The 18,199-nt window shown below is 49.5% G+C and overlaps 1 protein-coding gene across 1 annotated transcript in view; it reads left to right on the top strand.

The window, feature by feature from the left end:
- LOC143962468 (disks large homolog 4-like) overlaps nt 1-18,199 on the top strand; it is a gene marked incomplete in the record, with an annotated part of 306,432 nt that overhangs the window by 284,665 nt on the left and 3,568 nt on the right. Inside the window, 2 exon segments of the mRNA XM_077471743.1 lie at nt 3,822-3,931; nt 12,175-12,266. Of these exon segments, the coding sequence (XP_077327869.1) occupies nt 3,822-3,931; nt 12,175-12,266 (202 nt within the window).

Here is an 18,199-nt window from a genome sequence, read left to right as displayed (position 1 = left end):
CTCATTCCATCATCTCCATCCTCTCTGTATCTCCTTCCACTTCTTTTGAACTCCTCATTCCTTCATCTCCATCCTCTCAGTATCTCCCTCCTCTTCCTCTACACTCCTCATTCCTTCATCTCCATCCTCTCAGTATCTCCCTCCTCTTCCTCTACACTCCTCATTCCTTCATCTCCATCCTCTCAGTATCCCCCTCCTCTTCCTCTACACTCCTCATTCCTTCATCTCCATCCTCTCAGTATCTCCCTCCTCTTCCTCTACACTCCTCATTCCATCATCTCCATCCTCTCTGTATCTCCTTCCACTTCTTTTGAACTCCTCATTCCTTCATCTCCATCCTCTCAGTATCTCCCTCCTCTTCCTCTACACTCCTCATTCCTTCATCTCCATCCTCTCAGTATCTCCCTCCTCTTCCTCTACACTCCTCATTCCTTCATCTCCATCCTCTCAGTATCTCCCTCCTCTTCCTCTACACTCCTCATTCCTTCATCTCCATCCTCTCAGTATCTCCCTCCTCTTCCTCTACACTCCTCATTGCTTCATCTCCATCCTCTCAGTATCCCCCTCCTCTTCCTCTACACTCCTCATTCCTTCATCTCCATCCTCTCAGTATCTCCCTCCTCTTCCTCTACACTCCTCATTGCTTCATCTACACCCTCTCAGTATCCCCCCTCCTCTTCCTCTACACTCCTCATTCCTTCATCTCCATCCTCTCAGTATCTCCCTCCTCTTCCTCTACACTCCTCATTCCTTCATCTCCATCCTCTCAGTATCTCCCTCCTCTTCCTCTACACTCCTCATTCCTTCATCTCCATCCTCTCAGTATCTCCATCTTCTTCCTCTACACTCCTCATTGCTTCATCTCCATCCTCTCAGTATCCCCCTCCTCTTCCTCTACACTCCTCATTCCTTCATCTCCATCCTCTCAGTATCTCCCTCCTCTTCCTCTACACTCCTCATTGCTTCATCTCCATCCTCTCAGTATCCCCCTCCTTTTCCTCTACACTCCTCATTCCTTCATCTCCATCCTCTCAGTATCCCCCTCCTCTTCCTCTACACTCCTCATTCCTTCATTTCCATCCTCTCAGTATCCCCCTCCTTTTCCTCTACACTCCTCATTCCTTCATCTCCATCCTCTCAGTATCCCCCCTCCTCTTCCTCTACACTCCTCATTCCTTCATCTCCATCCTCTCAGTATCTCCCTCCTCTTCCTCTACACTCCTCATTGCTTCATCTACACCCTCTCAGTATCCCCCCTCCTCTTCCTCTACACTCCTCATTCCTTCATCTCCATCCTCTCAGTATCTCCCTCCTCTTCCTCTACACTCCTCATTCCTTCATCTCCATCCTCTCAGTATCTCCCTCCTCTTCCTCTACACTCCTCATTCCTTCATCTCCATCCTCTCAGTATCTCCATCTTCTTCCTCTACACTCCTCATTGCTTCATCTCCATCCTCTCAGTATCCCCCTCCTCTTCCTCTACACTCCTCATTCCTTCATCTCCATCCTCTCAGTATCTCCCTCCTCTTCCTCTACACTCCTCATTGCTTCATCTCCATCCTCTCAGTATCCCCCTCCTTTTCCTCTACACTCCTCATTCCTTCATCTCCATCCTCTCAGTATCCCCCTCCTCTTCCTCTACACTCCTCATTCCTTCATTTCCATCCTCTCAGTATCTCCCTCCTCTTCCTCTACACTCCTCATTCCTTCATTTCCATCCTCTCAGTATCTCCCTCCTCTTCCTCTACACTCCTCATTCCATCATCTCCATCCTCTCTGTATCTCCTTCCACTTCTTTTGAACTCCTCATTCCTTCATCTCCATCCTCTCAGTATCTCCCTCCTCTTCCTCTACACTCCTCATTCCTTCATCTCCATCCTCTCAGTATCTCCCTCCTCTTCCTCTACACTCCTCATTCCTTCATCTCCATCCTCTCAGTATCCCCCTCCTCTTCCTCTACACTCCTCATTCCTTCATCTCCATCCTCTCAGTATCTCCCTCCTCTTCCTCTACACTCCTCATTCCATCATCTCCATCCTCTCTGTATCTCCTTCCACTTCTTTTGAACTCCTCATTCCTTCATCTCCATCCTCTCAGTATCTCCCTCCTCTTCCTCTACACTCCTCATTCCTTCATCTCCATCCTCTCAGTATCTCCCTCCTCTTCCTCTACACTCCTCATTCCTTCATCTCCATCCTCTCAGTATCTCCCTCCTCTTCCTCTACACTCCTCATTCCTTCATCTCCATCCTCTCAGTATCCCCCACCTCTTCCTCTACACTCCTCATTCCTTCATCTCCATCCTCTCAGTATCCCCCTCCTCTTCCTCTACACTCCTCATTCCTTCATTTCCATCCTCTCAGTATCTCCCTCCTCTTCCTCTACACTCCTCATTCCTTCATTTCCATCCTCTCAGTATCTCCCTCCTCTTCCTCTACACTCCTCATTCCATCATCTCCATCCTCTCTGTATCTCCTTCCACTTCTTTTGAACTCCTCATTCCTTCATCTCCATCCTCTCAGTATCTCCCTCCTCTTCCTCTACACTCCTCATTCCTTCATCTCCATCCTCTCAGTATCTCCCTCCTCTTCCTCTACACTCCTCATTCCTTCATCTCCATCCTCTCAGTATCCCCCTCCTCTTCCTCTACACTCCTCATTCCTTCATCTCCATCCTCTCAGTATCTCCCTCCTCTTCCTCTACACTCCTCATTCCATCATCTCCATCCTCTCTGTATCTCCTTCCACTTCTTTTGAACTCCTCATTCCTTCATCTCCATCCTCTCAGTATCTCCCTCCTCTTCCTCTACACTCCTCATTCCTTCATCTCCATCCTCTCAGTATCTCCCTCCTCTTCCTCTACACTCCTCATTCCTTCATCTCCATCCTCTCAGTATCTCCCTCCTCTTCCTCTACACTCCTCATTCCTTCATCTCCATCCTCTCAGTATCCCCCACCTCTTCCTCTACACTCCTCATTCCTTCATCTCCATCCTCTCAGTATCCCCCTCCTCTTCCTCTACACTCCTCATTCCTTCATCTCCATCTTACATATATCTACCAGTGTGTTCCATTTTGGAGCGTGTAGGGTGGGGGTTACATTCCGGGTCCAATTTGAAAGACTTCCTGTCCATTAGAAAGTGGGAGGAAATCTCTTGAAAGGCAGTTGTCACCAGAACACGTGTTCTCATTGGATTTGTTCTCTTCTTGTTTTGGTGGCTATGCAGAAATATTGGGTTTGTCCTTTCTTCAGACTTCATGACAACGGTTACCAGGAGAGATAGAGCGAGGGGCCGGGTCGGAAATGGGTTTTGTTCATGTCAGAACTGCTTCTCATACAACACAAGTCTATGAGAATGAAGCCGGCCAGAAGGGGGGCAATTGCAGTTCATTGAATTCTGAGTGATCTCAGAAGCCTCCGAGTACACTTTTTTTTCCATTTCGGAGTAATGGAGGGTTATAACCCCTGTCAGGCTTTTTTTTTTTTTTTTTTTTTAATCTGTGCCCCATTGGGGAGATTTTCCTTTTAAATACCCGTCCCATATTCAAAGCAGGAAGTGAGGAGAAATCATTCCAAAGTGACAAAATGATTGGTTGTCACCAGCGCTGGAAGGATCAGTGTCCCAATTGGAAGATTTCCCCATTATTCCTGATCTGGTGACAACTCAAAATCAGGGATTTTTTTTCCCCCACTATAGTGGTCACCAGGACCAACAGGGACACAGGTGGCAATAACCTGACAGGGGTTCTGCAGTTCTATGCAGTTGAGTTCTGGAATGGACACTGTGTGACGGTTCTCTGATCTCCCACAATTCTCTCCTCAGGGCAAGCACTGCATCCTCGATGTTTCCGCCAATGCTGTCAGACGTCTTCAGGCAGCTCAGCTACAACCTATTGCTATTTTTATACGTCCAAAATCCCTGGAGAACATTTTGTAAGAATCTTTGTCTTTTTGTCTTTTTCTTCTTAAACTTCTTTCTTCATCTTATCTCTGCAAACTAGATTCAGAGTTCTGGATTTGATCCAAACTATGGAGGAGCAAAAGGGACCATTGTTAGATAATTCGAAATACAAGCTTTGCAAAATCTTACATTACTCTCCAGACTTACAGAGAATGAGGGGTCGGGTTCTGATTATCTCCAGAATGATGTAGGACGAGGGGTCGGGTTCTGATTATCTCCAGAATGATGTAGGACGAGGGGTCGGGTTCTGATTATCTCCAGAATGATGTAGGATGAGGGGTCGGGTTCTGATTATCTCCAGAATGATGTAGGATGAGGGGTCGGGTTCTGATTATCTCCAGACTTACAGAGAATGAGGGGTTGGGTTCTGATTATCTCTAGAATGATGTAGGACGAGGGGTCGGGTTCTGATTATCTCCAGAATGATGTCGGACGAGGGGTCGGGTTCTGATTATCTCCAGAATGATGTAGATGAGGGGTCGGGTTCTGATTATCTCCAGAATGATGTAGGACGAGGGGTCGGGTTCTGATTATCTCCAGAATGATGTAGGACGAGGGGTCAGGTTCTGATTATCTCCAGAATGATGTAGGATGAGGGGTCGGGTTCTGATTATCTCCAGAATGATGTAGGACGAGGGGACGGGTTCTGATTATCTCCAGAATGATGTAGGACGAGGGGTCGGGTTCTGATTATCTCCAGAATGATGTAGATGAGGGGTCGGGTTCTGATTATCTCCAGAATGATGTAGGACGAGGGGTCGGGTTCTGATTATCTCCAGACTTACAGAGAATGAGGGGTCGGGTTCTGATTATCTCCAGACTTACAGAGAATGAGGGGTTGGGTTCTGATTATCTCCAGAATGATGTAGATGAGGGGTCGGGTTCTGATTATCTCCAGACTTACAGAGAATGAGGGGTCGGGTTCTGATTATCTCCAGAATGATGTAGGATGAGGGGTTGGGTTCTGATTATCTCCAGAATGATGTAGATGAGGGGTCGGGTTCTGATTATCTCCAGACTTACAGAGAATGAGGGGTTGGGTTCTGATTATCTCCAGAATGATGTAGGATGAGGGGTCGGGTTCTGATTATCTCCAGAATGATGTAGGACGAGGGGTCGGGTTCTGATTATCTCCAGAATGATGTAGGACGAGGGGACGGGTTCTGATTATCTCCAGAATGATGTAGGATGAGGGGTCGGGTTCTGATTATCTCCAGAATGATGTAGGACGAGGGGTCGGGTTCTGATTATCTCCAGACTTACAGAGAATGAGGGGTCGGGTTCTGATTATCTCCAGAATGATGTAGGAGGAGGGGTCGGGTTCTGATTATCTCCAGAATGATGTAGGACGAGGGGTCGGGTTCTGATTATCTCCAGAATGATGTAGGACGAGGGGACGGGTTCTGATTATCTCCAGAATGATGTAGGATGAGGGGTCGGGTTCTGATTATCTCCAGAATGATGTAGGACGAGGGGTCGGGTTCTGATTATCTCCAGACTTACAGAGAATGAGGGGTCGGGTTCTGATTATCTCCAGACTTACAGAGAATGAGGGGTCGGGTTCTGATTATCTCCAGAATGATGTAGGACGAGGGGTCGGGTTCTGATTATCTCCAGAATGATGTAGATGAGGGGTCGGGTTCTGATTATCTCCAGAATGATGTAGGACGAGGGGTCGGGTTTCCGTTTATCTCCAGAATGATGTAGGATGAGGGGTCGGGTTCTGATTATCTCCAGAATGATGTAGGATGAGGGGTCGGGTTCTGATTATCTCCAGAATGATGTAGGACGAGGGGTCGGGTTCTGATTATCTCCAGAATGATGTAGGACGAGGGGTCGGGTTCTGATTATCTCCAGAATGATGTAGGATGAGGGGTCGGGTTCTGATTATCTCCAGAATGATGTAGGACGAGGGGTCGGGTTCTGATTATCTCCAGACTTACAGAGAATGAGGGGTCGGGTTCTGATTATCTCCAGACTTACAGAGAATGAGGGGTTGGGTTCTGATTATCTCCAGAATGATGTAGATGAGGGGTTGGGTTCTGATTATCTCCAGAATGATGTAGGACGAGGGGTCGGGTTTCCGTTTATCTCCAGAATGATGTAGGATGAGGGGTTGGGTTCTGATTATCTCCAGAATGATGTAGGATGAGGGGTCGGGTTCTGATTATCTCCAGAATGATGTAGGATGAGGGGTCGGGTTCTGATTATCTCCAGAATGATGTAGGACGAGGGGTCGGGTTCTGATTATCTCCAGAATGATGTAGATGAGGGGTCGGGTTCTGATTATCTCCAGACTTACAGAGAATGAGGGGTTGGGTTCTGATTATCTCCAGAATGATGTAGATGAGGGGTCGGGTTCTGATTATCTCCAGAATGATGTAGGACGAGGGGTCGGGTTTCCGTTTATCTCCAGAATGATGTAGGATGAGGGGTTGGGTTCTGATTATCTCCAGAATGATGTAGGATGAGGGGTCGGGTTCTGATTATCTCCAGAATGATGTAGGATGAGGGGTCGGGTTCTGATTATCTCCAGAATGATGTAGGACGAGGGGTCGGGTTCTGATTATCTCCAGAATGATGTAGGACGAGGGGTCGGGTTCTGATTATCTCCAGAATGATGTAGGATGAGGGGTCGGGTTCTGATTATCTCCAGAATGATGTAGGACGAGGGGTCGGGTTCTGATTATCTCCAGACTTACAGAGAATGAGGGGTCGGGTTCTGATTATCTCCAGACTTACAGAGAATGAGGGGTTGGGTTCTGATTATCTCCAGAATGATGTAGGACGAGGGGTCGGGTTCTGATTATCTCCAGAATGATGTAGGACGAGGGGTCGGGTTTCCGTTTATCTCCAGAATGATGTAGGATGAGGGGTTGGGTTCTGATTATCTCCAGAATGATGTAGGACAAGGGGTCGGGTTCTGATTATCTCCAGAATGATGTAGGATGAGGGGTCGGGTTCTGATTATCTCCAGAATGATGTAGGACGAGGGGTCGGGTTCTGATTATCTCCAGAATGATGTAGGACGAGGGGTCGGGTTCTGATTATCTCCAGAATGATGTAGGACGAGGGGTCAGGTTCTGATTATCTCCAGAATGATGTAGGACGAGGGGTCGGGTTCTGATTATCTCCAGAATGATGTAGATGCGGGGTCGGGTTCTGATTATCTCCAGAATGATGTAGATGAGGGGTCGGGTTCTGATTATCTCCAGAATGATGTAGATGAGGGGTCGGGTTTCCGTTTATCTCCAGAATGATGTAGGATGAGGGGTCGGGTTCTGATTATCTCCAGAATGATGTAGGACGAGGGGTCGGGTTCTGATTATCTCCAGAATGATGTAGGACGAGGGGTTGGGTTCTGATTATCTCCAGAATGATGTAGGACGAGGGGTTGGGTTCTGATTATCTCAAGAATGATGTAGGACGAGGGGTCGGGTTCTGATTATCTCCAGAATGATGTAGGACGAGGGGTCGGGTTCTGATTATCTCCAGAATGATGTAGGACGAGGGGTCGGGTTCTGATTATCTCCAGAATGATGTAGGACGAGGGGTCGGGTTCTGATTATCTCCAGAATGATGTTGGATGAGGGGTCGGGTTTCCGTTTATCTCCAGAATGATGTAGGATGAGGGGTCGGGTTCTGATTATCTCCAGAATGATGTAGGACGAGGGGTCGGGTTCTGATTATCTCCAGAATGATGTAGGACGAGGGGTCGGGTTCTGATTATCTCCAGAATGATGTAGGATGAGGGGTCGGGTTTCCGTTTATCTCCAGAATGATGTAGGATGAGGGGTCAGGTTCTGATTATCTCCAGAATGATGTAGATGAGGGGTCGGGTTCTGATTATCTCCAGAATGATGTAGGACGAGGGGTTGGGTTCTGATTATCTCCAGAATGATGTAGGACGAGGGGTTGGGTTCTGATTATCTCCAGAATGATGTAGGACGAGGGGTCGGGTTCTGATTATCTCCAGAATGATGTAGGACGAGGGGTCGGGTTCTGATTATCTCCAGAATGATGTAGGACGAGGGGTCGGGTTCTGATTATCTCCAGAATGATGTAGGATGAGGGGTCGGGTTTCCGTTTATCTCCAGAATGATGTAGGATGAGGGGTCGGGTTCTGATTATCTCCAGAATGATGTAGGACGAGGGGTCGGGTTCTGATTATCTCCAGAATGATGTAGGACGAGGGGTCGGGTTCTGATTATCTCCAGAATGATGTAGGATGAGGGGTCGGGTTTCCGTTTATCTCCAGAATGATGTAGGATGAGGGGTCAGGTTCTGATTATCTCCAGAATGATGTAGGACGAGGGGTTGGGTTCTGATTATCTCCAGAATGATGTAGGACGAGGGGTTGGGTTCTGATTATCTCCAGAGTGATGTAGGACGAGGGGTCGGGTTCTGATTATCTCCAGAATGATGTAGGACGAGGGGTCGGGTTCTGATTATCTCCAGAATGATGTAGGACGAGGGGTCGGGTTCTGATTATCTCCAGAATGATGTAGGATGAGGGGTCGGGTTTCCGTTTATCTCCAGAATGATGTAGGATGAGGGGTCGGGTTCTGATTATCTCCAGAATGATGTAGGACGAGGGGTCGGGTTCTGATTATCTCCAGAATGATGTAGGACGAGGGGTCGGGTTCTGATTATCTCCAGAATGATGTAGGATGAGGGGTCGGGTTTCCGTTTATCTCCAGAATGATGTAGGATGAGGGGTCAGGTTCTGATTATCTCCAGAATGATGTAGATGAGGGGTCGGGTTCTGATTATCTCCAGAATGATGTAGGACGAGGGGTCGGGTTCTGATTATCTCCAGAATGATGTAGGACGAGGGGTTGGGTTCTGATTATCTCCAGAATGATGTAGGACGAGGGGTCGGGTTCTGATTATCTCCAGAATGATGTAGGACGAGGGGTCGGGTTCTGATTATCTCCAGAATGATGTAGGACGAGGGGTCGGGTTCTGATTATCTCCAGAATGATGTAGGATGAGGGGTCGGGTTTCCGTTTATCTCCAGAATGATGTAGGATGAGGGGTCGGGTTCTGATTATCTCCAGAATGATGTAGGACGAGGGGTCGGGTTCTGATTATCTCCAGAATGATGTAGGACGAGGGGTCGGGTTCTGATTATCTCCAGAATGATGTAGGATGAGGGGTCGGGTTTCCGTTTATCTCCAGAATGATGTAGGATGAGGGGTCAGGTTCTGATTATCTCCAGAATGATGTAGGACGAGGGGTTGGGTTCTGATTATCTCCAGAATGATGTAGGACGAGGGGTTGGGTTCTGATTATCTCCAGAATGATGTAGGACGAGGGGTCGGGTTCTGATTATCTCCAGAATGATGTAGGACGAGGGGTCGGGTTCTGATTATCTCCAGAATGATGTAGGACGAGGGGTCGGGTTCTGATTATCTCCAGAATGATGTAGGATGAGGGGTCGGGTTTCCGTTTATCTCCAGAATGATGTAGGATGAGGGGTCGGGTTCTGATTATCTCCAGAATGATGTAGGACGAGGGGTCGGGTTCTGATTATCTCCAGAATGATGTAGGACGAGGGGTCGGGTTCTGATTATCTCCAGAATGATGTAGGATGAGGGGTCGGGTTTCCGTTTATCTCCAGAATGATGTAGGATGAGGGGTCAGGTTCTGATTATCTCCAGAATGATGTAGATGAGGGGTCGGGTTCTGATTATCTCCAGAATGATGTAGGACGAGGGGTTGGGTTCTGATTATCTCCAGAATGATGTAGGACGAGGGGTTGGGTTCTGATTATCTCCAGAATGATGTAGGACGAGGGGTCGGGTTCTGATTATCTCCAGAATGATGTAGGACGAGGGGTCGGGTTCTGATTATCTCCAGAATGATGTAGGACGAGGGGTCGGGTTCTGATTACCTCCAGAATGATGTAGGACGAGGGGTCGGGTTCTGATTATCTCCAGAATGATGTAGGATGAGGGGTCGGGTTTCCGTTTATCTCCAGAATGATGTAGGATGAGGGGTCGGGTTCTGATTATCTCCAGAATGATGTAGGACGAGGGGTCGGGTTCTGATTATCTCCAGAATGATGTAGGACGAGGGGTCGGGTTCTGATTATCTCCAGAATGATGTAGGATGAGGGGTCGGGTTTCCGTTTATCTCCAGAATGATGTAGGATGAGGGGTCGGGTTCTGATTATCTCCAGAATGATGTAGATGAGGGGTTGGGTTCTGATTATCTCCAGAATGATGTAGGATGAGGGGTCAGGTTCTGATTATCTCCAGAATGATGTAGATGAGGGGTTGGGTTCTGATTATCTCCAGAATGATGTAGATGAAGGGTCGGGTTCTGATTATCTCCAGAATGATGTAGATGAGGGGTTGGGTTCTGATTATCTCCAGAATGATGTAGGATGAGGGGTCAGGTTCTGATTATCTCCAGAATGATGTAGGATGAGGGGTCGGGTTCTGATTATCTCCAGAATGATGTAGGATGAGGGGTCGGGTTCTGATTATCTCCAGAATGATGTAGATGAGGGGTTGGGTTCTGATTATCTCCAGAATGATGTAGGATGAGGGGTCAGGTTCTGATTATCTCCAGAATGATGTAGATGAGGGGTTGGGTTCTGATTATCTCCAGAATGATGTAGATGAAGGGTCGGGTTCTGATTATCTCCAGAATGATGTAGGATGAGGGGTCAGGTTCTGATTATCTCCAGAATGATGTAGATGAGGGGTCGGGTTCTGATTATCTCCAGAATGATGTAGATGAGGGGTTGGGTTCTGATTATCTCCAGAATGATGTAGGATGAGGGGTCGGGTTCTGATTATCTCCAGAATGATGTAGATGAAGGGTCGGGTTCTGATTATCTCCAGAATGATGTAGATGAAGGGTCGGGTTCTGATTATCTCCAGAATGATGTAGGACGAGGGGTTGGGTTCTGATTATCTCCAGAATGATGTAGGACGAGGGGTCGGGTTCTGATTATCTCCAGAATGATGTAGATGAGGGGTCGGGTTCTGATTATCTCCAGAATGAAGTTTTGGTCTTCTGAATATCACCATGCTAATGAAAGAAAAGGATTTGGGGCTCCTCCAGACTGATGCAGGATAAAGGTCAGGGGCCATTCATGTTATGATTATCTCCAGACGGATGTAGGAGGACCGTTTGGGTCAGTTCAGGTTTTGGTTATCTCCAGACTCCGGTAGGATGTACGTTAGGGTTAGATGTGAAGGGTGATCCATCGGGTCCGTTTCAGGCTCAGGCTCGGTTCTTTGTATTTCCAAACAGATCTAGAAGAAAAGTCACAGCTGGTTCCTTTTCTTTGTCTTTTGTTTAGCTGAGTCTGGGGTCAGTTTCAGGATCAGGCTCGGTTCTATGGTGGGGTCAGCAATTTGTGTTGGTTATTGTAAATGAATTATCTGATTATCTCTTCTGTCTCCTCGCCTCATTTTGTTTCTCTTGCTCCTCTTCTTTGTTTTCTCTTTTGCTCTCTTTTCTTTGTTCTTGTTTCTGTTCTGTGTTCCCCCTGCCTTTCTCTTCCCTCTGTGTTTTCTCTCCTCTCTTTGTCTATTGCTCCTTTTCTTTCTCCTCTGACTCTTTTCAGGTGTCCCTCTCAAGCTGGCCTGTCTAGATCAGCAGATCAGTTGATTGACTTCTGTTGAAGTTTCCCGTCCCTCCTCTTTGCCCCTCTTTTCTCCCGTCCCTCCTCTTTGCCCCTTTTGGTCTCCCGTCCCTCCTCTTTGCCCCTCTTTTCTCTCGTCCCTCCTCTTTGCCCCTTTTTTCTCCCGTCCCTCCTCTTTGCCCCTCTTTTCTCCCGTCCCTCCTCTTTGCCACTTTTTTCTCCCGTCCCTCCTCTTTGCCCCTCTTTCCTCCCGTCCCTCCTCTTTGCCCCTTTTTTCTCCTGTCCCTCCTCTTTGCCCCTCTTGGTCTCCCATCCCTCCTCTTTGCCCCTTTTTTCTCCCGTCTCTCCTCTTTGCCCCTCTTTTCTCCCATCCCTCCTCTTTGCCCCTCTTTTCTCCCGTCCCTCCTCTTTGCCCCTCTTGGTCTCCTGTCCCTCCTCTTTGCCCCTTTTTTCTCCCGTCTCTCCTCTTTGCCCCTCTTGGTCTCCTGTCCCTCCTCTTTGCCCCTTTTTTCTCCCGTCTCCTCTTTTTTCCTCGTCCTCATTACTCTTTTTTATATCTGATTCTTTCAGCCTTTTTCTTTATTCTCATTTATCTTTCTTTGATCTCTTTAGAGAAATTAACAAACGTCTAACAGAGGAACAAGCGAGGAAAACGTACGAAAGGTCCACAAAGCTGGAACAAGACTTCACAGAGTGCTTCTCAGGTAGGATGTTCCTGCGAAGTGTGGAAACCGCATTCACCTTCTACATAAACTGGCCCCAGCAGACGAGGGGTCCCTGGGGGGGGGTTTATAATGCAGACGAGGGGCCCCCGGGGGGTTTATAATGCAGACGAGGGGCCCCTGGGGGGGTTTATAATGCAGACGAGGGGCCCCTGGGGGGTTTATAATGCAGACGAGGGGCCCCTGGGGGGTTTATAATGCAGACGAGGGGCCCCCGGGGGGGTTTATAATGCAGACGAGGGGCCCCCAGGGGGGTTTATAATGCAGACGAGGGGCCCCTGGGGGGTTTATAATGCAGACGAGGGGCCCCTGGGGGGTTTATAATGCAGACGAGGGGCCCCCGGGGGGGTTTATAATGCAGACGAGGGGCCCCCGGGGGGGTTTGTAATGCAGACGAGGGGCCCCCGGGGGGGTTTATAATGCAGACGAGGGGCCCCCGGGGGGGTTTATAATGCAGACAAGGGGCCCCGGTAGTGTAAAATATATGGTACAATTTGATAAAAATGCTGCCCAATAGAACTGCCACACCTTTTTCTGTTACCATTGAAGCCTGCATGAAATACTCCAAATGTTTTGCATTCCTACATTCTGGCCTATTTCCAGGACACGACAGTCATTGGGCTCTCACAGCCGGTGCCATCGCCCCCTCCTCCGCGCTCGCGGCCGGCGCCATCGCCCCCCCCGCTCTTGTGGCCGGGGCCATCGCCCTTCCCCGTGCTCGCAGCCAGTGCCATCGCCCTCCCCCGTGCTCACAGCCAGTGCCATCGCCCACCCATGCGCTCGCAGCCAGTGCCATCGCCCACCCATGCTCTCGAGGCCAGTGCCATCGCCCTCCCCCGCGCTCGCGGCCGGTGCCATCGCCCTCCCATGCGCTCGTGGCCGGTGCCATCGCCCTCCCCCGCACTCGCGGCCGGCGCCATCGCCCTCCATTGCATACCCATACTGCAGTGCAGGAAATCTCCCCAATGTGGGAGGGACAGAGACACAGATTATCCCTGCCATTGGAGCGTCTAGAAGAAGAAAATAGTAGATGGCCTAAAACCCAATTGCAATCACAGCTCACTAGTCCTTGGATGCTTTGGCTGTATTCATTTTATTTGTAGGTTTTTTTTTTTTTTTTTTTTGTTTTTACTTGGTGATCCTGCCATTATTATTATTAATGTTCTTCATGATTTATATAGTGCCGATAGTTTACGCAGTGCTTTACAACTTGGGGGTAGACAGTACAAATACAATACATTTTAATACAAGAGGAATCAGAGGGTCCTGCTCCTTAGAGCTTACAATCTAAGAGGGAGGGTCAAGAGGTAAGATCTGTGGGGGATGAGCTGATGGAGAAAATGTAGAGTTGTTAGGTGGGGGCCGGATGGGCTTCTCTGAAGAGATGAGTTTTCAGGGATCGTCTGAGAGCAGACAAAGTAGGAGATAGTCTGACATAATGGGGTAAGAAGTTCCATAGGATAGGAGAGGCTCAGAAGAAGTCCTGGCAGGCGAGCAAGGGAGGAGGTGATGAGAGAGCAGGAGGTATTGGGAGGAGAGAAGAGAACGATTAGATATTTTGAGATCAGGTTAGTGATGTAGCTGGGGGCCGGGTTGTGGAAGGCTTTGTTAGTTACTTGACTTTGATTCGTTGGTTGAGTGGCAGCCAATGGAGGGAGTGGCAGAGCGGGGGTAGAAGACTCCGAGTGGTTTATTCTTTCCATTGACACAAAGGGTGGATGAGCCTGGCAGCAGCATTCATGATGTACTGAAGGGGGAGGAGCCTATTTAGAGGTAAGCCAATGAGAAGGGAGTTGAGGCGAGCGATGACCAGGGAGTGGATTAGAGAAGACCTTTCTCTCCTCCGAGTTCTTGTTGGAGAACTTAACCGGACCAAACGTTCCGACAGCTTCACCTGCTTCAGGAATTCCTCATCAATGACCGTGTAATGATGAGGACTTCACTAATGACCGTGTAATGATGAGGACTTCACTAATGACCGTGTAACGATGAGGACTTCACTAATGACCGTGTAATGATGAGGACTTCACTAATGACTGTGTAATGATGAGGACTTCACTAATGACCGTGTAATGATGAGGACTTCACTAATGACCGTGTAACGATGAGGACTTCACTAATGACCGTGTAATGATGAGGACTTCACTAATGACCGTGTAACGATGAGGACTTCACTAATGACCGTGTAACGATGAGGACTTCACCAATGACCGTGTAACGATGAGGACTTCACCAATGACCGTGTAACGATGAGGACTTCACCAATGACCGTGTAACGATGAGGACTTCACCAATGACCATGTAACGATGAGGACTTCACTAATGACCGTGTAACGATGAGGACTTCACCAATGACCGTGTAACGATGAGGACTTCACCAATGACCGTGTAACGATGAGGACTTCACTAATGACCGTGTAACGATGAGGACTTCACCAATGACCGTGTAACGATGAGGACTTCACTAATGACTGTAAATGTGAAGTTCCCTCACAACTCTCCCCGTGCCTCCTCCTGTGATCCGCGCCCCCCCCCCACGCCCAGATGGGTGCCCTCCTGCTGCTGTCTAGTATTCCATTCTTCGATTCACCCGCCCGACAACTACCCCCCCAGTGGCATGTTACCTCAGCTTATATAGGAGGCCTGCCCCCTGCCAATACCAGTTGGGGATTGGTCAGGGCTCCCACATGAGCTGCCTTTCTTCCAGAACATTCTCCCTGGAAGCAGGGGAGGCGCCTCAGAACCAGAGCACATGTGGCCGCACCCACTGCTACACTAACCACTCCCAGCCCCCCAGATGAAAACAGATAGGCCTAGCTCAGAGCATAGGCCTGCGTAAATTTACCTGTACTAACAGTCTCCCTAGTAAAAATCCTATACTAACCCATACCTATTGGTAAAGGGTGCTACATTCACCCCCCCCCCCCCCCCACCACCAAAATCATAGCTGTCCTCAGCTGTGGAAAAATACGTTTCCAAAAACTCCTTCAGAGCCCAGGAGTAAAGGCATCCCATATTATTAGGTTGGATGGGGGAAAGGCTGAAAACTTGGACAGGGGTTTTGTATAATATGTACAATCTGATCATGTATGTACAATCGGATCATGTATGTACATTGCACATTTTATACACATCCTTACTACAAATCCCTGCAGCTAGATACATACAAGTGGAGGCAGAGCATTACTCTCTTGGGAAGAATACTCTGCCTATCACAGGTCTTCATCTGTTCCCGCGGTGGAGATGGACAGCCGTCACATCCCTGGCGTTCCTAAAAAGAAGACACAAACAGCATACAACCTACCTTTACAAGTCGTTCACCAGGCAGAGGGGGTTACAATCCTCCACGTGGTGAAAGAAACCCGCTCCTTAAACTTTACAAAGGGTGGCATGTCTTTCCCTGTTTCTCTGTCACTCCCTCAGGAGGGATCTAAGGGGACCTCCTGATGGGCACAGTCCAAACATACATGCCGATGAACAATGAAACCTTCTAATTGCCCCTGGGGTGGAGGGGCACCTCCCGAAAATTAGGTAGCAAAAAAAAAAAAAAGGTTTGGCAGGAACAGTACACCCTGGTGTCCATGATACACATCTCCTCCTATCAGGCACCCTGAGAGGGGGCAAAGGCTGTGCCTGCAAGAAATGTTGTCAGTGAAGAAAAACCACACAGGCCCTGCCCTGCCCTGCCCTGCCCTGTCCTGCCCTGCCCTGCCCTGCCCTGCCCTGCCCTGCCCTGCCCTGTCCTGCCCTGCCCTGTCCTGTCCTGCCCTGCCCTGCCCTGCCCTGCCCGGCCCTGCCCGGCCCTGCCCTGCCCTGCCCTGTCCTGCCCTGCCCTGTCCTGCCCTGCCCTGTCCTGCCCTGCCCTGCCCTGTCCTGCCCTGCCCTGTCCTGTCCTGCCCTGTCCTGCCCTGTCCTGCCCTGCCCTGCCCTGCCCTGCCCTACCCTGCCAGTCCTTGTGGCCGCTTTAATATGGGCTATGCAGCAGTCCTCCTACATATAAAAATGTGGATCCGGCAACCTCTTCCGGTTATCGCCTTCTCTGACGGGAACCGAGTGGCTCCTAGTAGGCTGACCCACCTTTACAACCAGGACTCCATCTCGGTGTATGGCACGGCACAATTTCCATTCTTGTTGGATATCTTTAAACCAGGCCCAGACCTCGCATTCCGGCACCCGGAGAGGCTTGTGCACATACAAGAAGCCCCAAACCAGGTTATCTTCCCACTGTTCCTGTGAGTCTTCAATGACGTCCATGGTTTGGGCTGGGACATAAGGGTAATCTAAGCCCCACTCCAAGGCAACCCTCCTTTGTACCTTCCGCTGGAGTCGGGGTAACTCTTCAATTTTCCTCTTCCAGGCAGGACACAGGCATCTGGGGCCTTGATGACCCACTGCCTGTATGTGGGTGCCCTGGTATGGGAAGTGGATGGCTGATTAATGAAATGTCTGCTGGCTTGTACTGAGGTCCATCCTGGGGATTGTGGTTCCTCCATTGGTTCTTCCATTGTTTCGGATGGGGTATCTATGGATGGGGAATCTCTGGTCTCCCACTCCTCCTCACTGGAGCCCTCCTCTGGGGAAGACCATGAGAACAGCTTCTCCACTGATCCAAACCTCTCCAACCCCAGTCTATGACCTGGCCCTCGCTCACCTCATCCAGCTCACCTGAAGGTACTCCCTCCTGCAGAATGGGCTTCCTCTTGATGGGTACAGCAAGGGTCTTACTTGGCGCCGGCTCTTCAGGGATAATAACCGGAGGCTGCACACTGACTCCTGCAACCTCCGGGCCACGGGTCTCTACAGCAGTCTCTTCATCCCATATGTCCCGGAACCTCTGAAGTGGACATACCTGATGTCAACTCTCCTCCATCACTGGCAGGTGATCCTCTGCCCTCTCCGGCCTTTCCGAATTTCCTGCGGTTGCAGCATGCATAGTCCTGTGAGCGGATAATATCTTGATTCCCGCTGCAACGGCCTTAAGCGGGTTAGTGGCTCCCCACAGTGACCGCACCGGGCCCAGGCATTGACTCCGCTCGTGGGTATGTGGCTCTTGGGGCACAGCATGCACAACCGCTCTACTCCTCCAATCACCCCAAGGCAAGTCCTCCACAGAGCTCCAGATGGATGCCGGTGTCTACTAGCACCCGGTCCTGCATTTCAGATCATAGCTGTACAGCGGGCATCCTCCAATCACCCTCCGCCATCTTCCTCCGCCTCGTGTCTGGTGCACAGCACGCTGATCTCCTCGCGGTCCTCCGCTGGGGTGTGACTCCGCCCACGCGCTTGTTGGTTCAGCGTGCGAGGAACTGTAACCAGACTTCAGGCAGTGTGCGCTGTAGTGACACCTGGTGGCAGGCGCTGAGGAATTGCAGGCACTGTCCAGGTTTCGTTTTAAAACTGCGTCACAGAAGCTGGAGGTGAAAGCAGGAAAACTACAACGATCACCATTAACATAGTAAAATCTCTCCTGTGATATCCTCCTGTGTGAGAACGACCGCACACCATCCCGTCATAGACTCCCCCTCGTTGCCTTCTGTTACTAAGGGCAACAGCAGATATCCACAACTCCTTTTACTGTGTTAAGCACGATGAATAAAGTCATTTTTTTCCCTCTCTGCAATGCAGTGAACAATGCCCGCGCCAGGCAGGGCGCTGGGCATATTTGTAATCCGGAGCCCGCTCGCTCTCTCGCTGCGGTTACAGTCACTGGTTGCAGGGCTTATCGCGGTAATGAGTGTTCACTGAGTGCAGGGGCGTGATGGCAGCGCTGATCCTGACCAGTTGCTATGGGCGGCAACACTTGGAGACAACTTTGGTTGCTATGGGCAACGGCATGTGGCAAAAGTAAATTTTGAAAGCAAACATAGTCCTTTCCTCATTGTACCTCAAACTTCACAAAACAGGCAAAGTCAACC

Source organism: Lithobates pipiens, unplaced genomic scaffold, assembly GCF_037356315.1.
Source record: "Lithobates pipiens isolate NorthernLeopardFrog02 unplaced genomic scaffold, aLitPip1_a1.2 Scaffold_8, whole genome shotgun sequence".
Taxonomy (NCBI): Eukaryota; Metazoa; Chordata; class Amphibia; order Anura; family Ranidae; genus Lithobates; species Lithobates pipiens.
Note: the sequence above shows the minus strand (reverse complement) of the source record. Positions and strands in the feature narration are given on the sequence as shown.